General features: G+C 52.9%; 2 protein-coding genes across 4 annotated transcripts; both read left to right on the forward strand.

The window, feature by feature from the left end:
* The first annotated feature begins 2,851 nt into the window (after positions 1 to 2,851).
* On the forward strand, positions 2,852 to 12,356 carry POLB (DNA polymerase beta). Its single transcript, XM_064175513.1, has 14 exons — positions 2,852 to 3,000; positions 3,076 to 3,133; positions 3,234 to 3,300; positions 3,812 to 3,886; positions 4,645 to 4,703; positions 5,495 to 5,544; positions 5,983 to 6,034; positions 6,854 to 6,908; positions 6,988 to 7,060; positions 8,427 to 8,497; positions 8,783 to 8,869; positions 9,584 to 9,648; positions 11,002 to 11,141; positions 11,250 to 12,356. Exons 1-14 carry the CDS (start codon positions 2,940 to 2,942, stop codon positions 11,342 to 11,344), a joined length of 1,008 nt encoding a protein of 335 aa, XP_064031583.1. The 5' UTR covers positions 2,852 to 2,939; the 3' UTR covers positions 11,345 to 12,356.
* Positions 12,357 to 12,762: 406 nt separating this feature from the next.
* On the forward strand, positions 12,763 to 21,875 carry VDAC3 (voltage dependent anion channel 3). 3 transcript variants are annotated; one of them, XM_064175484.1, is made up of 10 exons: positions 12,763 to 12,849; positions 14,123 to 14,194; positions 16,035 to 16,084; positions 17,170 to 17,322; positions 17,613 to 17,665; positions 18,050 to 18,277; positions 19,351 to 19,501; positions 20,449 to 20,506; positions 21,378 to 21,492; positions 21,589 to 21,875. In XM_064175484.1, exons 2-9 carry the CDS (start codon positions 14,128 to 14,130, stop codon positions 21,467 to 21,469), a joined length of 852 nt encoding a protein of 283 aa, XP_064031554.1. In that variant the 5' UTR covers positions 12,763 to 12,849; positions 14,123 to 14,127; the 3' UTR covers positions 21,470 to 21,492; positions 21,589 to 21,875. The 3 variants fall into 3 exon arrangements, with proteins under 3 accessions (XP_064031554.1, XP_064031553.1, XP_064031555.1); XM_064175483.1 differs by having other exon boundaries at positions 21,378 to 21,875; XM_064175485.1 differs by lacking the exon at positions 12,763 to 12,849 and adding an exon at positions 12,907 to 13,055 and having other exon boundaries at positions 21,378 to 21,875.
* The last annotated feature ends 1,005 nt before the right edge of the window (positions 21,876 to 22,880 follow it).

Genomic DNA, 22,880 nt, shown 5'->3' on the forward strand with positions numbered 1-22,880 from the left:
AAGGAATGAAGCTACACTTACAGCTTAGCACAATACACAAGCAGATACATACAAATAAATGCAGTTCTATGCAAGTTAAAAGTCATACAGAGACACAACATCCCTCCCAGAACAATCAGAGCCCTCAGGAGGGTCCCTGACCACCCTTCCACCTTCTTTTCACCTCTCTACCTTATCCTAGACTTTGCTTTATGTGCAAGGTGAGTTTGGAGGATTGGCCAAGGGAGGTCAGAAAGCAGAAGGGTTAGTTACACAGAAAGCAGGCCAGAGAGAAAAGTAATCAGCCAGAGACACACAGCAACTGTCTGATCTATGGTTATGTTCTGGTTTTGACACATCTCAGCAAGCCTATGAGTGCAGCAGACATCACCATGGTTTCCTTTTCACAGCCTATAATCTAACTTATCTCACTAAAATATTCCAGTTAGCCTCAAACCAGCACAGGAGATTTCAAATCCCACTTGGACAGGTTCCTGTGACCTTCAGCAGGGGGATTGGACTGGATGATCTCCAGAGGTCCCTTCCAATCCCTCCATTCTGTGACTCTGTGGTTCTGAGACTTGCTCTTTCCAAGTGCTAATTACAGGAACGTGATGGATGTGCTGCCTGGATTAAATTTACAGAACAAGACAGTATGGAAGGGAAAACAAACAGAAAGCAGGAGGAGGAATTAACGATGCATTTAATGAAGAGAAATCAAAACTCATTTGTTCTTTTGGGATAGGAAGGCAACTTTTAACGCCACTGCAGCACTAGCTGAACAACATCAAACTGATGCCTAGCCTGCCTCATAAATTATCATCTTCCATGATGTAATTTTCCCTTTTAAAGCTAATTTGTTATTCTGTTCACAGCTTTAAAGGCAGATTACTTAAAATGACTTAAAAATATCAGCCTAACGAGCTCTAACACAGGCGTTTATGGAGTGCAGCATGTCTCTGTGATGAGGGATTTAGCTTCTTACAAGGAGCAAGCAGCAACATTTTTCACTGAAAGGTGTATTTCCTGAGCAGTTGGGCACAGGAGCCTAATTAAAAATTAAGTTAATGTTCAAATAAGCAGAATATGGTCATATCTGTAACCTGCAGCAATACAGCAACAGCTGGAACACTGCTCTGGTTTACTGCTGCCCTGAAGAAGGATGGGGATTTCAGGAGTACACTCCAGAAGCTGCATTTTCAAGGTCACCTTTAGAAGGAAAATGTTGCTTCAAGAAGTGATGGGAAATGGCTTCAAGCCTAAGAGGCTGCCAGCCACTGCTTGCAGTTTGGTGCTGTGAGAAATACATGTTTGATCTGATCAATTTGTGGCAAGAGGTCACAGACAGGGAGGAAGGTGGACTTTGAATGGAGCTGCACTCCTCCTTGCACCACCATCCCAAAGGTATGCAATAGGCTTGGGATAACAGCAATAAGTAACTAGAAACTAGAAAGGTTGGTGGAGGGGGAGGCATGTTGAAGACACAGCCTTTGTGCATGAGCAAAGGGAGGAAAGGGGGGTTTGAATAGAGATGCATTCCTCCTGGCACCATCTTTTTGCATGAGCAAACAGAGGAATATAAAGAAGTCTGGAGTTCATAGAATCAACCAGGTTGGAAGAGACCTCCAAGATCATCCAGTCCAACCTAGCACCCGGCCCTGGACAATCAACCAGACCATGGCACCAAGTGCCTCATCCACTCTTTTCTTGAACACCTCCAGGGATGGTGCCTCCACCACCTCCCTGGGCAGCCCATTCCAATGCCAATCACTCTCTCTGACAACAATTTCCTCCTAACATCCAGCCTAGACTTTCCCTGGCACAACTTGAGGCTGTGTCCCCTTGTTCTATTGCTGGTTGCCTGAGAGAAAAAGCCACCCCCCACCTGGCTACAATGTCCCTTCAGGCAGTTGTAGACAGCAACCAGCTTCCTTCATGGGAAGGACACTTGAGGCAGACCCCTTACTTCATCACTGAAGACCACCAGAGGGACCACCTGATAAAAAGAGACACCTCCCCTTCCTCAAACTGATAAGGAAAACCCAACCTTTTCTTAGAAGTAGTAATGAATCTGTAACAGAATAGGGTATGAAAAGAGAACACTGAAGGCAAAGGCTGTGTGTGAGGGCAGAGCAGAGCCTCCCCCCGCACCCAGGCCTGTGCAGGGCTTGATTCCTGCCCTCCCTTAAAGCCTTAACTTGCATGAACGCAGGTTTATGCCTGTTATTTATGACAGTGCCACCGGCAGACTGGTTGGCAGTGCCCTCTGTGCCCTCACCGAGGTCGCTGATGAGCAGATTGAGCAGCACCGGCCCCGGTACTGACTCCTGAGGGCCTCCACTGGACAGAGGCCTCCAACAGGCCCTGCCCCACTGACCGCAGCTCTCTGCCTTGCGTCCTGCTGCACCTCGCCGCCTGCCCACACCGCCTCGGCTTGGCTGCCAGGACGCTGTGTGTGTGCCAAATGCTTTCCTGAGAGCAGACAAACTACAGCCCAGCCCTGCCCTGCCCTGGCCCCGGCCCCGGCCCCGGCCCGAGGCCTGCCCTGGCACCGAGCACGTCGCCATCGCGTCCGCCGCACGAGGCACCGCCGGCGCCGGCCGCCGCCGTGACGTCACTTCCCCAAGCGCCGGAAGCAGTTCCGGAAGCCGCTCCCCGTCGTGCCCGGTGCTGCGGCCTGGCCGTTCCGGCAGCTGCTCCAGCCCCTGCCCGGCGCCGCGGCCTGGCCGTGCCGGGAGCGGCTCCAGCCCCTGCCCGGTGCCGCGGCCTGGCCGTGCCGGGAGCTGCTCCAGCCCCCGGCAGCAGCTGCAGCCCCTGCCCGGTGCCGCGGCCTGGCCGTTCCGGGAGCTGCTCCAGCCCCCGGCAGCTGCTCCAGCCCGTGCCCGGTGCCGCGGCCTGGCCGTTCCGGCAGCTGCTCCAGCCCGTGCCCGCTGCCGCGGTTCCGTGTGCCGTTGCCAACCATGAGCAAGCGGAAGGCTCCCCAGGAGGGCCCCAACGAGGGCATCACCGATTTCCTCACGGGTAGGTGCAGGCGAGCTGGCGGGCGGGCGAGCAGGGCCCGCGGCGCCGCGGCCCTCACCGTGCTTTTCCCCGCAGAGCTGGCCAATTACGAGCGCAACGTGAACCGAGCCGTTCACAAGTACAACGCCTACAGGTATCGCCTCCCCCTTCCCCGCCGGGGCTCGGTCCGCCGCCGGGCTGGCCGCGCCTGCAGCGCCTCTCGCACTGCGGTGCTGACCTGCGCTGCTCCGCAGGAAGGCAGCCTCGGTGATCGCCCGGTACCCCAGCAAGATCCAGAGCGGCGCCGAAGCCAAGAAGCTGGTAGGTGCTGGGGCGCAGTTCGCCAGCGGGAGGTCCCTGGGACGCCCGGAGTGGGGTCGCGGTGCCGGCGGCTCCCGGGAAGCGTGGGGCTGCCCCCACCCGTGCCTGCTCCAATTGGCGGTGCCGGTGCTCGGGAACGGGGCTGCGGTGCGGCTGGTGTGGGGGTTTCACGCCTGGACCTGGGTGTTTCAGCTGGTTCTCTGCTGTGGCAGGGTTCCTTTTGACAAAGCTCTGCACCAGAACAGGTCTGACCTAGTGGGAAACACATCCACGGAGAAGGAGCTGAAGTGCTGGCTGTGGAGTCTCCTTCTCTGGAGAGATTCAAATCCTGCCTGACACATTCCTGGGCAACCTGCACTGTGTGACCCTGCTTTGGCAGGGGAGTTGGGCTCCATGATCTCCAGATGTGCCCTTCCAACCACGCAGAGATTCTGTGATTGTTTTATTTCTGGCTGTAACTGTTTTAAGTGGTCTTGAAGTTAACTCCTCTCTCCCTCTCTGCAATATTCAGGATGGAGTAGGAGCTAAGATAGCTGAGAAGATAGATGAGTTCTTGTCCACTGGGAAGCTGCGCAAGCTGGAAAAGGTTTGTTGCTTTTTGTAACTTGCCAAGTGAGCTGTGGAGCTCTGTGAGCTTGTGGAGCTTCTGCTACTGTCCTTGGAGAGACTGAAGTCAGCCCTCAAAGTGGTGAGAGGCCTGGAGCACAGCCCTGCGAGGAGAGGCTGAGGGAGCTGGGGGTGTGCAGCCTGCAGCAGAGGGGGCTCAAGAGTGACCTCATTGCTCTCTACAACTACCTGAAGGGAGGTTGTAGCCAGATGGGGTTGGGCTCTTCTCCCAGGCAACCAGCAACAGAATGAGAGGACTTCACAGCCTCAAGTTCTGCCAGGGGAGGTATTGGCTGGATATTAAGAAGAAGTTGTTGGCAGAGAGAGTGGCATTGGAATGGGCTGCCCAGGGAGGTGGTGGAGTCACCATCCCTGGAGGTGTTGAAGCCAAGCCTGGCTGGGGCACTTAGTGCCATGGTCTGGTTGATTGTGTAGGGCTGAGTGCTAGGTTGGGCTGGCTGAGCTTGGACCTCTCTCTGCTTGATTCTCTGCTTCTATGACATGGAGTTGAGCAGGCAGAGAGCAGGGAATGAGAAACTCAGCCAAAGCCTCACATCTTATTTCTGAAGATGATTTTGGTTCTGTGTGAATGACTTCTGTGAGCAGTCAAATGTTTTACACTTGTTTATGCTAAGCCTCCCAGGCAGAGTCTGGCCAAGCTGGTTTGTCTTGTCAAGGTTTCTGTTTCCTGCTGAGGGAGCTCAGAAGGGTTTGCTTTGTGCTGTTCTGTTCCTGTAGATCAGACAGGATGACACCAGTGCATCCATCAACCTCCTGACGCGGGTCACTGGCATTGGGTAAGGCTTGGTTGGGTTGGAGTTTTCTCTTCTGTTTATCTGGTGCAGCTGTGAGCAAAACTGGAGCAGTTGCAAAGAGTGAAGAGCAGGAGTTTGAGCTGGTGCTGTAGTGCTCACACTGAGGCACCACAGTTGGCTGGTGAGAAATTGACAATCATCAATGACACACTTTGTGCTAGAGCAGTGAGGAATCACTCTGGGGCTTCTGTTGGGCAGATGGGCACGGGCACAGTGGTGCTTTGTCAGTGGGGGCAGCTGGACCAGTGCAGTGATGGTGCCCCTGTACTGGGCACTGGTGAGGCCACACTTTGAAAAGTATTGGATCCAGTTTTGGGGCCCTCACTCTAAGAAGGACATTGAGGGACTGGAGCAGATCCAGATAAGGGCAGCAAAGCTGGAGAAGGGTCTGGAGAACAGGGCTGGGGAGGAGCAGCTGAGGCAGCTAAGGGTGTTCAACCTGGAGAAGAGGAGACTCAGGGGAGAGTTCTTTGTTCTCTACAGCTCCCTGAAAGGAGACTGGAACAAGGTGGGAGTTGGTCTCTTCTCCTTAGTCTCAAGTGACAGAAGGAGAGTAAATGGCCTGAAATGGTACCCAGGGAAGAGTTAGGTTAGAGTTCCAGGAATGCTACAAATGTGCTGGCCAAGCCTGGGCTAAGCCAGCTCTGCTGACTGAAAGTAAGCATCAGAAGCAACTTGAAGTTGCTTGAAGAACCTTGAGCACTCCAATGAATTCCTGCTCAGCGTTGCAAGATTCCTGCTCTTCTGATGGCAGATTGCTTTGTCTTTTGCAGTCCTGCTGCTGCTAGGAAGTTTGTTGAGGAAGGAATTAAGACTATAGAAGGTAAGTGTTAAATCTGGCTCCTCAGTTCACACTCCATTGTATCAAGCTGCCAGTTCTACAGTGGTACCAATGGCAGCAGATATGCTCTGGGCTTTGAGGAGAGTGTGGGAGATTAGTCTAAAGTGCACAACCTAAAGGCATTACATAGAGAACCAAAGTAAAGTATTTAGGGATTGCAGCTTTGATGTGAATGGTCTTTTGCAGTCTCCACTGAGAAGTGCTCTGTGCATTCTTGTTCATTCCAGCAGCTGTTGAGCAGTCACTGTACAAACCTCTTCCTTCATCTGCAGTTGCTGTTTTCTTCTTATAGAATCCTAGAATGGCTCAGGTTGGAAGGGACCTTGGAGATCATCTGCTCCAGCCTCCCTGCCAGGGCCAGTGTATCTTTGGAAGCTTCAGTCTTGAAGTAACTCTTTTTTTTCCACTTAATTCTTCCAGATCTAAGGAAAATTGAGCACAAGCTGACACACCACCAGCAGATTGGGCTGAAGTAAGTTGGGTGGCCACGAGTGCTTGGCTTTTCTAATGAGTCCTTCAGGCACCAGGGTGTAATGTGAGGGTACACAGGAATATTGCTCTCATTTTAGAGCAGCTCTCCACATACATTGGAAATAATGTGCAGCAAAACCTTCTTCTGAGCACTGGCCAGCTGCAGCTGTGAGTTTTCACCACAGCTTGGCAGGAATTTGTCTAAGATGTTTGGTGAGAACAGAGAGCTTTTGAGCTGGGAAGGTTAGAGAAGTTAAACTTTCTTTCCTCTGACACACATTTAATTGAAGCCCCCAACACAAGCAGGACATGGAAGTGTTGGAGCCAGTCCAGAGGAGGCCACAAAGATGCTCAGAGGGCTGCAGCAGCTCTGCTATGAGCACAGGCTGAGAGAGTTGGAGCTCTGCAGCCTAGAGAAGAGAAGGCTTGGAGGAGACCTTGGAGTGGCCTTGCAGGATCTGAAGGGTGCTACAGGAGGGCTGGGGAGGGACTATTGGCAAGGTCTTGTAATGAGAGGATGTGGAGGAATGGGTTTAAACTGTTAGAGGGGAGAGTCAAACAATGTTAGGGAAGGGTTCTTTGCAGTGAGGGTGGTGAGACACTGGCACAGGTTGCCCAGGGAGGTGTTCAAAGCCAGGTTGGATGAGTCCTTGAGCGACCTGTTCTAGTGGGAGGTGTCCCTGCCTATGATGGGAGATTGGAATTGGATTAACTTTGAAGTCCCTTCCAACCTAAACCATTCCATGATTCTAGCAGCCTACAGTGTTAAGCTGCTGCTCTTGCCACTCCTCCAGGCACTTTTATCCTTTTATATCTGCAGATATTTTGAGGATTTTGAAAAGAGAATCCCAAGGGAAGAAATGCTGCAGATGCAGGTAAGGGTTCCTGAGGGTGTGAGGCACTGATGGGCAGTCAATAACTGACACTTCTAAACACAACCTTCCTTCTACACAGGAAATTGTGCTGGAAGAGGTAAAGAAGCTGGACCCAGACTATATTGCTACAGTCTGTGGCAGTTTTAGACGAGGTTGGTACTCTGTGGTCTGTGTTTTGTGCTACTGAGCAAGACTCATTAATATATAGAGTCATGGAATGGGTTGGGTTGGAAAAGCCCTCTGAGATCAATGTAAGAGGGAAGGATTGGTATGTGACTGATTTGACTTGGGGGCTACAGGCCAATAGTTGCCAGGTTACCAGAGATAAGAACAGGGTCTGTGAGCTCTCAAGTGATAAATCTAAGGAAAACAAGAGCCTGCAAGCACCATCCCTGTAATCAGAGGCCAGAATGTGGTGTTGGCTAAACAGCATGTGGAGCCACCACTGACCTTGAAAGGCTCCACAGAGGACAAGCAGCTGCAGAGGGAGCTGGAGTGATGAAGGCTCCCCTCACTAGGGGGTCGTGCGACCACTGAAGCCAACAATGTGCATGGGCAGGAGGGAAAGTCATTATGGAACAGATTGTGCAGTAAGGGTGCAGCTTGGTTCTGCTCAGTGCAGCCTTCTGGGATGTCCTGGCCACACAGCACAGCATCCTGAGCACACCTAAACTGAGAGCAGAGGTGGCTGAGCTGTGAGCGGCACCAGGCTCACCAGCATCACAGCTGCTGGGCCAGGGTGGGGATGGCACCTTTTGAGATGGCAGCTGACCAGCTCTGCTATCTACACATCTCAGGAGCTCTGCTGGCCAGTGGGATAGGGTGATTGTAGCCTGCCCTTCGACCAGTAGAGCTTCTCAGGATTGTCTGTCCTATCAGCATTGTAGTTTCTCTCCCTATGGCTGCAGCATGTGAGCCACAGGTATTGTGGTTTCCAGTGTACCTCTCTCCTTATGGTTGTAGTGTTTAAGCTATAATCAAGTATTGAAACTGTACCCAGAGCAGGGTATCTATGTGTGAGAGCATTCCCTGGTCCCCAAAGTGCTCACAGGAACAATCATCCAGTCCAACCATCAACCTGGCACCACCATGGCCACTAAACCATGGCCCCAAGAGCCATGTCCACATCTTTCTTGAGAGAAAGGCAGTGCTGAAACCTGGATTTTTCCTGTTAGTGTTGTCCTGCCTGCTTTGTTCAGTGGCAGGATAGCCACAGAAGTCCTTCCTTCTCCACCCTGCCCCCATCAAGAGCAGGAGACTGTGAATTGTTTGCTCTGCTTTCGCATTAACGTTGCTGTAGCATACAGCAAGATGTTGCTGCCCAGGGAGGTGATGGAGTCCCCACACCTGGGGGTTTTTCAAAGCCACGTGGATGTAGTGCTGAGGGATGTGGTTTAGTGGCAGTGGCTCAGTAGCAGTGAGCTCTGGGTGATGGTTGGACATGCTGATCTCAAAGGTCTCTTTCAGCTTCAGCAGTTCTATGCTTCTGTGATTTTAATTTGTTTCTCACTTGCCTAGGGGCAGAGTCCAGTGGTGATATGGATGTTCTGCTAACCCACCCGAGTTTCACATCTGAGTCAACCAAACAGGTGAGTTTCTCTGCTGCATTCCTCCAGGGAATGTTCCAGAATCCCAGGATCTGTAGCTTCAGACCTGTCCTGCAGCTTCTTGTATTTCCCTTCCAGTGAAAGCAGCCTGACTTACACTGCACAAGTGGAATCTCACAGCCTCTTCTCAGTGCTGTTGTCCCCTTCTTTATACCTTCTAGATCAAATTTTGGATGCAATGATAGATTCAGTTTCAGTGCTGTCCTGGAAGCCACTGTCTGTTCCTTGTGAAATCATTTCCTCTGTGCTCTCACTCTTGCTTCCTAGCCAAAGCTCCTGCGTCAAGTTGTGGAACGACTGGAAAAAATCCACTTTGTCACAGATGTGCTGTCTAAAGGTGACACTAAATTCATGGTAAGGCCACCCTCATGCTGCAGAACTTCTTCCTCAGCTCCTGTCTAACCTTGCCCTCCCTCAGCCTCAAACCATTCTCCCTTGGCCTATTTCTAGACCCCTTCAGGAAGAGTCCCTCTATAGCCTTTCTGTAGGATCCCTTTAGGCAGTGACAGGCAGCTTTAAGATCCCCCCTGGAGCCTTCTCTTTTTCAGGCTGAACACCCCCAGCTCCCTCCCAGCAGAGCTGCTCCAGCCCTTGGATCATCTTTGTGACCTGTTCTGGCCTCACTCTGGCAGCTGTGTCCTTATGCTGGGGACTCCAGAACTGGATTAGTGATTTATTTTGGGGCTGGGATTTAGTTTTTAATTCCTGCCCCCCCCCCCAACAACAAAATGTTTTGCAGTTAACTCTTAGTCAATCTGTAAAGGTAAGATTTCAGTAGTAGAAAATCCTGAGGTATTCTGAACCTCACTGACATAACCTGCTGTAATAGAAGCTTGAGAAGCAGTTGTGTGCTGCTCTGGACTGCAGTGCTAGCAGTGTGAGGCAGTCCCTGGCCATGCTGTGGCATCCAGCTCTCCTAGCAACATGTTTAGTCAGCTCACTGAGAGCTTCCTTTGCTCTCCAGGATTGAGGATCACTTAGAAGCTGGCTAGAGGTGGGGAGGTGAAGATTGGTCTCAGACCTGTTTCATTTCATTTTGCATTTCCTGCTTTCCTTACTTGCTCACAGGGGGTCTGTCAGCTGCCCACTAAAGAAGATGGAACAGCCTTTCCACACAGGAGGATTGACATCAGGTATGGACACCAAACAACCCCAAACCCTCTGCTGTAGCTGCCTGCTACACTGAAATCTCTACTTCAGTGTGCAGAACATGGCATTCAGAGGGGTTCTGGGAGCCACTGCACCATGCCTGCAGCAGAGTATCAGCAAGATTGCTGTGTTTTAGTGAGGACTTGTATCTGGTTTCAGAATTGAGACCTACTTCATCATACTGCTTCAGCATTGACATTAATGCATGGCAGGGGTGCAGGCATCTGCTCTGCCCTGGGGGGCAGTGCTGGGCTTCCCAGTTCAAGGGGAACTGGGATATACTGGAGAGAGTCCAACAGAGGCTACAATAATGATTAAAGGACTGGAACATGTCTGTTGAGGAAAGGCTGTGAGAGACCTGGGGCTGGAAAAGTGAAGACTGAGAGGAGATCTTACTTATAAATATCTGCAGGGTAGGTGTCAGGAAGGGGCCAGGCTCTTTTCAGTAGTATCCAGTGACAGGACAAGGGGCAACAGGCACAAACCTGTAACCCAAAAGGTTCCATCTCAATGAGAGGTGAAACTTTTTTACTGTGAGAGTCACAGTTGTGGAATTGTGGAGTCTCCTTGTCTGGAGACTTTCAAAACCCACCTGGATATGTTCCTGGGTGACCCTGCTTTGGCAGGGGGTTGGAGTAGATGATCTCCAGAGGTCTCTTCCAACCCCTAACACTCTGGGTTTCTATAATTACCTGGTGGCTGAACACCAGGAACTTCTGGGTCAGGGTAGAATAATTGAATCATAGAATCAAACAGGTTGGAAGAGAGACATCCAAGCTCATCCAGTCCAACCTAGCACCCAGCCCTGTCCAGTCAACCAGACCATGGCACTAAGTGCCTCATCCAGCCCTGTCTTGAACACCTCCAGGGACAGCACCTCCACCACCTCCCTGGGCAGCCCATTCCAACGCCAACATCCCTTCTCTGGACACCTTCCAGCACCTCAACATCTCTCTTGAATTGAGGAGCCCAGAACTGGACACAGCACTCAAGGTGTGGCCTGAGCAGTGCTGAGCACAGGGGCAGAAGAAGCTCCCTTGTCCTGCTGCCCACACTGCTGCTGAGCCAGCCCAGGATGCCCTTGGCTCTCTTGGCCACCCGGGCACACTGCTGGCTCATGTTCAGCTACTATCTACCAGCAGAGAGCTGTGTAGATGTGCTGAACCTTTCTTTGGAATGCAATTCCTTTCACTCCTGGGTGAGCAGAGCAAGTGTAGAGTGCACATAAAGAGAAAGTAAATCTACAACAGTATCAGTGGCTGTGCTGCAAGAGGCTGGTACCTTTTTGTTGTTGTTATCTGTTTCTTCTAACTCTCTCCTTCCACTTTTCCTTCTAGGCTTATCCCCAAAGATCAGTATTACTGTGGGGTGCTGTACTTCACAGGCAGTGACATCTTCAACAAGAACATGAGGGCTCATGCCCTGGAAATGGGCTTCACCATCAACGAGTACACGATCCGAGCCCTGGGGGTCACTGGTCAGTACAAACCCTGCTTCCAGGCTTTCTGGGAAGCTCCTGCAATGGGTTTCTCAGTGTGCCAGGAAACCTTCCAGCTCTCACACTTCATCTGTAATTTGCTTGCAGGAGTTGCTGGGGAGCCTCTACCAGTGGAATCTGAGAAAGATATCTTTGACTACATCCAGTGGAAGTACCGAGAGCCGAAGGACCGCAGCGAATGACTCCGTGTCTGGCTCTGGAGCTTCAGGAGGTGCTCCTGTGCTTTCTTGTGAACATGCAAAGTGCATGGAGATGGTGTTGGAAATTGGTACATTGCTGATGTGTGAAGAAGTCCACAGCACTAAACTGAAGGTTTCATCCTTTGAGATCTCACTTTGATCTCTCCCTCCTTCCGTCCCTCCCTCTTGCACCTCCTCACCCTTAAAGCTGTCAAAGCCACAGCAAACCCCTCCTGTGCTTAACTGAGCAGGCTGCCATCCTAAAAAATGCTGTGGGCAAGGTGATGTGGCAGTCAGAGCCCTTGGAGAATGCCTGTTGCCTTTTGCTTTGGGATTTAGAAGGTAAGTCCTGAGTTTCTGGTTAAGCCCTGAGGAGCAGAAACTTCTAAGGCAAAGGCAGAATGTTTCTCCTTCCTCAGTGCAAGCAGCCAAAGACAGTGGCTGCCAGTCCAAGCTGCTGCTGCCTCTCTGGAGTTGCTGCCAAGTCTTCCAAACCAAGCTGGGTGCTCTATTTATTGAACATGTGTCAGTGTGAGACAGAATTGCAAGCCTGGAAGCAGCAGGACTTCAATCCTGGGTCAGTTTGACCAGTGCTGATTATTAAAGACTTGTTTGGTAATGCCATTGTGTGGGCAGAGAGGAGTTCAGCATCTGCACTGCCAGACAGCTGAACCTGAATCACAGAGCTGGGTCCCACTTGGTTCAGCTTTTCATCTGACTGAAGCCTGCACAGCAGCTGCACTTCACTTGTTCCTGTGTAATTAGCGTCATCAGTGTCAGTAATGGAGATTAGAGACTGGGACTCTTGCTTGGCCCTTTGTTTTCTTCTGGTTTTCCTTCTGGGAGTTGAATTATTTGCTGGGAATGTTCTCCAGCCTGACCACAAGCAGTGGTAAGGTGACTGGAAGTGAACTTGGTGCTGTGCGTTCTGATGCAGGTGCATGCGGTGGATGGATGCAGTTTCCTTCAGTCATCCCTGGGAATAAAGGATTCTGTCGTCCTGCTGGGTTCTGTACTCGTTGTGGCTGTCGTGGTCAGAGCAGACAAAAGCACTGCCACAAGCTTGCCATGGGTGCCGCCAGGGCCTTCCCCAGGGCTCCAGCAGCCGCGGCAGAGTCACTCTGAGGGGTTTGGCCTGGTCGCGGCCCTTAGGGCTGGGCCAGCTCCGAGCCCCCCACGCCCTCCCTCTGCTTTCCCTGCCCTGGGGGCGGCGGGAGGCCCGGACCAGCCCTGGCCGCTGCTCGCCAGCGCTCGGCCTCCCTTCGTCGGCCTCCGGCGGCTGTCACAGCGCCGGGCGGGCCGGGGGCGCCGGGCGGGCCGGGGGCGCTCCGCAGCCGTTCCCCGCAGCAGCCGCTGGGCGCGAGGCGCTGCCCGCCCCCGGAGCCGCCGCGCGGGGCCCGCCCCCGGCGCGCGCAGGGCGGTGCCCGGGTAACGGCGGCGGCGGGCGCGCGTGCGCGGCGCATGCGGGCGGGCGCCGAGAGCTCTCCCGGAGGCAGCGCGGCCGGCAGGTAGCGGCGGGGCCCGGGCCGCGGCGGAGCGGGGCTGGGGCGGGACGTGCGGTTGGCCCTCCGCGGCTGGGTCTCACGCCGGTCCCGTCCGGGCGGAGCCCGCTGCCGTTCTCCGGTCCGAGGCGGGTGTCCCTTGGGTCACCTTGCCGCGGCCAGAGCCCCGGGGGGACGCGGGGCGCTCAGCGCATCCCTCTTCCTCGGGCTCGGTAAGGCAGCTGCGGGCTGCCGGCGGCGGTGGCTGCGAGGTGCGGGCCGGCCGAGGGCGGGTGGGGCTGTGCCGTCGCACTCATTTCTCTGCCGGCCGCCGCGGACCGGCGTGGGGCGGCAGCGGCCGAGCTGCGCTGCCGCTTCACTGGGCAGAGGAGGCGGCGGCAGGGCAGGGCAGGGCTGGGCAGGGCAGCGGGGTCCGGCGGGCCGGGCTCCGTTATCCGTTGCGTAACGCGCGGCGGTAACAGTGGCGGAGAGGCGCCGGACCGGGCCTGGCCTCGCCCCGCCGCGCTCGGGGCCGCGCAGGCGGCAGCGCTGCTCCCGGCCCCTCCGCCCCGACGTGCGGGGCCGCGGTGGCCGCCGGTGCCGATGTGTCTGGGTTACGGTGTGGGAGGGATGGAGTTCAGAGCCTTGCGGTGGAATGGGCGCGGAAGGAGCCGGGGTGAGAGCGGGGCCGGGGCGGGCGGCCCTTGAGGACGCGGTGACCTCCAGGCTTCGGCCGGCGGCGGCCGGGACAGCATCCGCGGGCAGCGCCAACCTGCCGGCTGAAGCTGCTGAGCTCTTGCTGCTGTGCCTAGACCAGAGGCAGATTTGGGGTAAAAAAACTCCAAAGCCTCAAAATGCCCAAACCCAACCAACCGACAGCAGAACAAGCCCCAAGTTTAAAATGAGTTGGAACTTGGGAGCGGAGGGACTTGTGCGAGACCCCCTGAGTGCTAAAGGCTAAGCTCTGCTCCACCCCTGCCTGCTGCACCTGGCGATGGTTGAAACTCTGCTCTCACCAAGGTGCATTTTCTGTGTCTCTGGAGGGGGTTTACGGTTCACTGATGGTAACTTTCCCCTCCGGGTGGCTTTTACACGTTGCAAAGTGCCTCTTCTGTACACTCATCTTTAGATAAGGAACCTGCAGTCGTGCCCAGCTAATTCAGACCCCCTAATCCCACGGGATTCATCAAATCCTGGATTCTCTCAAGTCGGAAGGGACCCACAAGGGTCGTTGAATCCATGTGCTGGTAGATTTTATGCTGTTACAGCCAAGGTTCCACCAGCTCCCAATGTTTTTCAGATCCAATGGCTGTCCCACCATCCTACAGTGACTTGGGAAAGTCTGCCAGGGATGTGTTCAACAAGGGATATGGTGAGTAAGGTGCTGCAGCTTCAGAACCTTCATCTTTTTGCTTGGATGTCTTGAAAATGGCAATAAAAACGCTTGTACCCCAGAGGTGCCCAAAGTACCTTGTGGTAGGAATTCAGCAGAGGCTTGCTACAAGGTCCAGGGAGGTGATTATCTTCTCTGCTCTGGTGAGGTCACACCTTGAGCTCTGGGTTCAGTTTTGGGCCCCTCACTCCAAGAATCATCAAATCGAGCAGGTTGGAAGAGAGCTCCAAGCTCAGGCAGCACAACCTAGCACCCAGCCCTGCCCAACCAACCAGACCATGGCACTAAGTGCCCCAGCCAGGCTTGGCTTCAACACCTCCAGCCACAGCCACTCCACCACCTCCCTGGGCAGCACATTCCAGTGCCAATCACTCTCTCTGACAACAACTTCCTCCAAACATCCAGCCTCAACCTGCCCTGGCACAGCTTCAGGCTGTGTCCTCTTGTTCTGGTGCTGGCTGCCTGGCAGCAGAGCCCAACCCCACCTGGCTACAGCCTCCCTGCAGGCAGCTGCAGGCAGCAATCAGCTCTGCCCTGAGCCTCCTCTGCTGCAGGCTGCACCCCCCCAGCTCCCTCAGCCTCTCCTCACAGGGCTGTGCTCCAGGCCCCTCCCCAGCCTTGCTGCCCTTCTCTCAACACCTTCCAGCACCTCAACATCTCCCTGCAATGGAGGAGCCCAGAACTGGACACAGCACTCCAGGGGTGTCCTGAGCAGTGCTGAGCACAGGGGCAGAAGCAGCTCCCTTGTCCTGCTGCCCACACTGCTCCTGAGCCAGCCCAGGATGCCATTGGCTCTGCTGCCCACCTGGGCACTGCTGCCTCCTCTGCAGCTCCTCTCTGCCAGCACCCCCAGCTCCCTCTCTGCCTGGCTGCTCTCAGCCACTTTGTCCCCAGCCTGTAGCACTGCTTGGGGTTGTTGTGGCCCAAGTACAGAACCCTGCACTTGGCCTTGTTCTATCTCATCCCCTTGGCCTGTGCCCACCCATGCAGCCTGGCCAGGTCCCTCTGCAGGGCTCTGCTACCCTCCCACAGTTCCACAGCTGCTCCTAGCTTGGTGTCACCTGCAATCTTACTGATGCTGGACTCAATCTCCTGGTCCAGCTCATCAATGAAGAGGGATATTGAGGGGGTGGAACAGGCCCAGAGAAGGGTCTTGAACACAAACCTTGTGAAGAGCAGATGAGGAACCTGTGGTTATTTAGTCTTCAGAAGAGGAGACTGAAGGGAGACCTCATAGCCCTCTGCAACTCCCTGAAAGGAAGCTGGAGTCAGGTGGGGCTTGGTCTGTTCTCCCATGCAACAAGTGACAGGGCAAGAGGAAATGGCCTTAAGATGGATATTGGGAACAATTTCTTCCCAGGAAGGGTTCCCAGCACTAGCCCAGACTGACAGGTGGTGGAGTCCCCATCCCTGGAGGTGTTCAAAAGCTGCATGGATGTGGTGTTAAGGGAGGTGGTTTGGTGGTGCAGTGGCTCAGCAGCAGTGGTAGGGTTGTGAGCTTTAGGTCATGATTGGACCTAATGCTCTCAAAGGTCTCTCCCAGCCTCAACAGTTCTGTGGTTCTGTGCTCAAGCCTCTTCTGCCTGTGCACTTCAGCTGCATAGGGTGGAGGTAATTGTTGGTGGCTGACTGTAAACTGAGGCCACCCACTTGGAGTTGTCAAAACTCCTTCAGTCATTGCTCACTAAGACCAGCAACCATGGAAAGATGAAAAGAGGCTGCTTCAGGTCCATGTGCCCTGCTGCTGTGCTTGTGCTGGAGATAAACCTTGCTGAAGACACTGCAGTGAGGCTGTTGCTGTCTGCTTTTCTCTTCCCAGGATTTGGACTGGTCAAGTTAGAGCTGAAGACCAAGTCTTCAAGTGGGGTGGTGAGTACTGAGGCTTCCAACAGCACCAGCTTTGCAGTGGCAGGACACATCCCAGGCCTGGCTGGTGGTAATCACTTGCTGGGAGGTTTTGCTTTTCTCCTTCACTTCTGCTTTTAAAGCTGTAGCTGACTGGTGTGTGGCTGCCCTGGTGTGGGGCTGGAGCAGCAGGGCTGCTTTGCTGCAGCCTGCACATGCTGCTGTGCATTTTGTCATGCACTTGATGCTTTCTTTCCCATTCCCAGTGCCACATCTCAAACAGAAGAGTTTCTTCACCCTAACTTGCTCTCATTTCTGCTTCTGAATGCAGCTGAGTTTCTCAGCTGTCATTTTCTACAGGATTTTGAGCCCTGACACTTTTATCCAAAAGGCAGAGGGGCAAATAAGAGCCACAGCTTAACTCACCTTCATTTCCCCTCATCTCCACTGTGCTTGCCATGCAAGGCTTCATTAGAACTAAGTTGTCCTGCTGCAATAGCCTTTATGTAGGATCAGAGGGACTGTGTGGTCCCTACACTCTGCCTGCTACTAGTTACTGACTGCTCAGCATCTGCTTTCCTGGCTGGAAGCTTTGGCTGCCCAGTGACATGCTAATGCTTAACCACGTTGGTTTCTAAACGTGACAGAGAATGAACAACCTCTGTAAGTTCTAAACTGGGCTTTTCCTTTTCCATGCCACTGCCCTCTTGGCTGTTGATCCAGCTGGTAAGGAGAGCTACTCTTTGGCTGTGTTGTCTCTGTGTTGTTGTGTCTAGTGAGGTTTCTGTGGTGCACCCTTGTCCTTCATGAACTGTTCCATTGTTTGTAGTCCTGTTATCATCCACGTCCTGAAGCTTGGCTGTGCCACAGCTCTTGATCTGCTGTGTGCCCTGTGTTGGGGGGAGGCCCTCAGTAAAAGAAGGAACAGAGATACCAAAGGGGTAGCAAATTGTGATGATTTTTGGTGGGGCTAGGGAAGAGAAGAAGGATTTTGAGGGTCCTGGCAAAAGGCTTAAGGGCAGCAGGTGTGAGTGCTGGCTCTTGACAAGTGAACAGCATGAGTGCACTTCAGTATCAGAGTGGTGAAACTCTTACTCTGCTCTTGGCAGGAATTCACTACAACTGGTTCTTCCAACACAGACACAGGCAAGGCTTCAGGCAGTCTAGAGACCAAATACAAGCTCAAAGAGTATGGACTCACATTCACCCAGAAATGGAACACAGACAACATGCTGGGGACAGAAGTTTCCATAGAGGATCAGGTAAGAGGAAGGAGACACTCTCCAAATATTTCTGCAGCTGACAGGAGAAAGTGAGGAGTTGAGTGGAAAACACCAAAGAGTGAAGGCTGCACCAAACTGCCTGCAGTGCTGGAAAGGAGTTCTCTGTGTGTGCAGAACCTGCAGGCTGAGGACCACCACCATGAATGCTGGGGGGTGGCTGATGAGATGTTCTTGCTAACGTTTGCAGCCTTCTCTAGGCTGGAAGTAGAGCTGCAGCAGTGGAGTGTAGCAGCAGAGTCCTGAGCAGATGTCTCTGTTTCTCTTTGCAGCTGGCTGAAGGATTGAAGGTGGCTCTTGACACTACATTTGTACCAAACACAGGGTAAGGATTTCATGATGCCTTTATCCAAGGCCAGCTGTGGGTGCAGGGTGTCATGAGTGCTCCTGGAAGAAACTGATGATGCCAAAATGCTCTGCACTTGTGGAGAACAAAATGTTAATCAAATGGGGCTTGGAGCACTCAGCAGAGATGCTTTTGTCTTTTTGTTTTGAGGGTGTAAAGAGTTTGAGATGGTGGAGGAAAAAGTAGCAGCACATAAATCCAGTGTTAACCTTATCCCATGGCCTCCTCAGCAGCTGCTAATCTTCTGGGTAGACATCAGAGTCGTTTAATGGACTGGCCTGAAGGAACAGATGCATAAGCAGACCTCCAAAGAGCACAGCTTTGTACACCAGCAAAGACTCAATGGCCTCTTTCTCTCTGCAGGAAGAAGAGTGGAAAGTTGAAGACCTCCTACAAAAGAGACTATGTCAATCTAGGCTGCAACATAGACATTGATGTCTCTGGACCAACCATCTATGGCTGGGCAGTGCTGGGCTATGAAGGGTGGCTGGCAGGGTACCAGATGGCTTTTGACACAGCCAAGTCCAAGCTTTCACAAAATAACTTTGCCTTTGGGTACAAGGCAGGAGACTTTCAGCTGCACACCAACGTGTAAGTAGCAGCTGAGCCTGGGGGGGGCCAAGCTGGCTCTGGGTAGTCAGGTGCAGGGTGAGAGGTGAAAGGAGCTGCTGGTTTGTTTTGAAGTAATGATACTCAGTGTCTTCAGTACAGCTCAAGCAGAGGTAGCTTCCCAACTCTGGGTTGTCTTTTGAGGGCAGTCCTGGGGTTTGTGTACAGAAGACAGTGGTGTCAGACTTGAGAATGTTCTCCTGGACTTGAGAATCTGCAAACTGTTACTTCTGTGTTGGCACTAGATAAAAAAAGCTTCCATTAAGCTGCTGCAGCTTCCTCCTGCTCCCCACCAGGCAGAGCTTCTGGCTGAGAAATGTCAGTGGTGGAGGAGAGAGAGATGCCTGCTGCACTGCACTTGAGTGGTTCCATTTTCATCCCAGGGAGAGCCTCTGGAGATGGATTTAAAGAACTGCAGTGCTGAACACTGTTTGCAGTCTCAGCATGCCCACAGCTGACTTAAATCTCCTTCTGAGTTTCATAGGCTCATGGAATGGGTTGAGTTGGAAGGGACCTCAAAGATCATCCAGTTCCAAGCCCCTGCCCTGGGCAGGGACACCTCCCACCAGCCCAGGCTGATCAAGGCCTCATCCAACCTGGCCTTCAACACCTCCAGGGTGGGGTCAGCCACAGCCCCTCTGGGCAGCCTGTTTCAGTGTCTCCCCACCCTCACTGTCAAGAATTTCTTCATCTCCAGTCTCAGTCTTCACTCTCCTAGCTCAAAGCCATTGCCCTTATCCTGTCACTGCAACCCTTGCCAAGATGTGTCCCTTTCTGTGTCACTGCAGCCTTGCTGCCCTAAGCATGCAAGTTAGAACCTCAAATCACAGGGCTCAGCTGTGGGAAGTGTTGGTTCCATTCTGCAAGTGAAAGTGGGTAACAAAGGTGTGCAGGCATCTGTCAGCTCCAGCTAGGAAGCAGCTGAAGGTGGAGCCAAGGAAGTATTGGAGCATTGTGAGAGCTAATGGTCAATGACTGTGGGGCAGGGTTCATCTAAAGGGTTCCTGTGCCCTGTCCAAGGCAAGGCTTGACACCTTTGCCTCTGTCTCAAACAGGAATGATGGCACTGAGTTTGGTGGCTCTATTTACCAGAAGGTTAATGACAAGGTTGAGACCTCAGTCAACCTTGCATGGACTGCTGGCAGCAACAACACACGGTTTGGGATTGCTACCAAGTACCAAATGGATGAGAAGACCTCCATTGTGGTAAGGATCTTGCTACAAGTACCTCAGGCTCCCTTAAACACTACATTCTGTGGTGGAAGTAGTTGCTCTAAGTAGTTAGTGAGGATGGTAGGCAGCAAGCTGGCTGCTGGTTCAAATTCACACTGGGGGCTCCCAGCTTAGATTTCTGGAAACAAATCACTAAATAAATACCTAAAGCACTGCTTGGCCGTGGTGAAAGAGCCTCCAGTCTGTGCTCAGAGCCTGGGCACAGTGTTTCTCCAAAAGTCAAGCTCTGTCCTTCAGATTCTCATTGCATGACTGATGGAAGCTCAGCTGAGGTTACAGCCTGAGCTCCCAGCATGAGACTTGCCCATTCTTGCAGAATTATTAGTGGAGAGGCAAAAACAGATAACAAACAAAAAAGGTTGAAATAATGAGAGAGAGCTTCAGGAGCCAAGAACTTGTCCAGAGGGAAATGCTGGTGAACAGAAGCCACCCTGTGCAGATTCTAACACTTTAGACTGAAGTAGCAAGCATCTGTTAGGCTTCAAACCAAGAATTAGTTCCAGGACAATCCAGTCCAGATTGAAGATGGAAAACTCTTGTAAGCAGCTCCACAGCAGTGCAGCAGTGGGGCTGCAGCTTTGGGTGTTGACTGCCTGCTTAAAATAAATCACTGCTAAGCAATCTGTGAACAGGGCAGGGTCTGTGAGCAGGAGCAGACTTCACTGGCTGCTGGCAGCCTTTAAAGGCTATGCAGTGCTGGGGGCAGTGAAGGGCAGGCTGGCATCTGATGGTGGGTCACAATTGCAGGCTGGCATCTGATGGTGGGGCTGAGTTTGTGGGAAAGATTGGAGATTAACTGGAAGCTCTCGTGGGGAAAGGACTTCTGCAAGAGGTTAGCCTGCAAAGAGCTGAGGTAGTGGTCCCCTCCCTGGGCAATGCCTGCATATTTACAGTGTGGCAATGTTGTTCTTTCCCTGCAGGCCAAAGTGAACAATGCCAGCCTGATTGGGATCGGTTACACTCACGCCCTCCGACCTGGTATGTATCTGACTGCTAGAAGCAGCACTGGAACTGCACCAGGGCTTATTTACTGTCCAGACAATGAGCCAGAAATCTTACCCAGGCTCCAAGAAGTGAGGGATGTGGATGGACACAAGTTATGTAGCAACTAAGGCACATTGTGAGGCTCAAGTACTTGAGGCAGGGTATCCAGCACCTCCAAATTGCTCCCTGGATCCCCAAAATGACTCCTGTGCTCCCCATGTACCCCCGGGTTTGTGGGGTGATTTCTTGCAGGTTTTTTTGGGTGAGGGGTGGCAGCTCTGGTCCCAGCTGTCTCTGCAGTCTCTTTTCAGACTCCATTTGTCACACCTTGCATCCTGTGTCCAGTTCTGGGCCCCTCAATTCAAGGGAGATGTTGAGGTGCTGGGAGGTGTCCAGAGAAGGGCAGCAAGGCTGGGGAGGGGCCTGGAGCACAGCCCTGTGAGGAGAGGCTGAGGGAGCTGGGGGTGTGCAGCCTGCAGCAAAGGAGGCTCAGGGCAGAGCTGATTGCTGCCTGCAGCTGCCTGCAGGGAGGCTGTAGCCAGGTGGGGTTGGGCTGTGCTGCCAGGCAGCCAGCACCAGAACAAGGGGACACAGCCTCAAGCTGTGCCAGGGCAGGTTCAGGCTGGGCATTAGCAAGGCCAATTCACAGAGAGAGTGATTTGCATTGGAATGGGCTGCCTGGGGAGGTGGTGGAGTCGCTGTGCCTGGAGGTATTTAAGAGGAGGCTGCAAGAGGCACTTAGTGCCATGGGCTAGTTAATCAGAAGGGGTAGGTGACAGGTTGGACTGGATGATCCTGGAGGTCTTTTCCAAGCTGGTTAATTCTGTGATCAGTGTCTGAAGAGTCTCCTCCTTTGCTTTCCTAGGTGTAAAGTTGACCCTCTCAGGCTTGATTGATGGCAAGAATTTCAGTGCTGGAGGGCACAAAGTTGGGCTGGGATTTGAGCTGGAAGCTTAATGCAGCACGGGGTGAGACAGCAGGTGAGCTCTGGAAGGTGAAGAAGTGAACCCAGTGTGTTTCGGCCTTAATATTACTCTGAAATTCCAAGAAGTGTGAACTTTTCTTTTCTTCCAAAGAATCCTTTTACCCCAAACATTGATGTCCAGAGAGTGCCAGCATATCAGAGGAAGCTACTTGAAGACATGCATGGAAGTTGTGATGTTTGTGCCACATTTCACTTCAGTTGCCCATATTTTCAGTCTGTTCCTAAAAAGAGAAGAAACCTTCCACCTCTCCCCCCCATCCCTTACTGTATTGCATCCTGCATGTCCTTCACAACCTTTTGGCAAAGGTGGTCCCTGTGCTGTAGTGGAAATTTTGGTTTACAACAGAATGAAATAAAATTGTCACAGTTGGAACATGATTTGGGTTTGGGTTGTCTCTCAGCTGCAGAAAATGCTAAGCTTCAGAGGAGGTTAAAGATGATCAGAGGGATGGAGCTTCTCCTCTGGGGACAGGCTGGGGCTGTTCAGCCTGGAGAAGGCTCCAGGGAGACCTTTGAGATGCATTTCAGTATTTGAAGGAGACCTATGAGAAGGCTGAGGAGAGGCTGTTTAGAATCATAGATTCATAGAATGGGTTAGGTTGGAAGAGACATCAAAGCTCAGCCAGTTCCAACCCCACACCACAGGCAGAGACACCTCCCCCAACAACAGGTCACTCAAGGCCTCATCTAACCTGGTCCTGAACACCCCCAGGGAGGTTGTGGAGCACAGAATCACCCAATGTGATCTTTGATCACATTGGGTGATTCTGTGCTCCACAACCTCCCTGGGCATCCTGTGCCAGTGTCTCACCACCCTCAACCTGTGCCAGTGTCTCACCACCCCTCAACCTGTGCCAGTGTCTCACCACCCTCACTGAGAAGAACTTCTCCCTAACATCCAGTTTCAATCTTCCCTCTGCCACTTCAAACCCATTTCTCCTCATCCTGTTCTTACATGACCTTGTAAATAGTCCCACCCCAAGCCTTCCTGTAGCCCCCTTCAGCTACTGAAGGGCCTGTGGGGATGGGATGAGGCAATGGTTTCAAACTGGAGCAGGGGAGATTTAGGTTGCACATCAGAAGTTCTGCAGAGTCAGAAGGGTGAGACTGGAACAGACTGCTCAGGGCTGTGGTTGAAGACCCACCCCTGGAGACATTGATGGGGCCCTGGGGAGCCTGCTCCAGATGGAGGTTACCCTGACTGTAGAGGGATGGGACAAGATAATCTTGCAGGGTCCCTTCCAATGCAGTCTGAATCATTGCACTAAAAAAAACCCCACCCAACTTTAAGCACAGTGACAAGGGAAGTCTGCAAAGCCTCTGCTGTATGTGCCCAGAGAAAGGCAGCAAGGCTGGGGAGGGGCCTGGAGCACAGCCCTGTGA

The sequence above is a fragment of the Pogoniulus pusillus genome, chromosome 42 (genome assembly GCF_015220805.1).
Source record: "Pogoniulus pusillus isolate bPogPus1 chromosome 42, bPogPus1.pri, whole genome shotgun sequence".
NCBI classification, from domain to species: Eukaryota; Metazoa; Chordata; class Aves; order Piciformes; family Lybiidae; genus Pogoniulus; species Pogoniulus pusillus.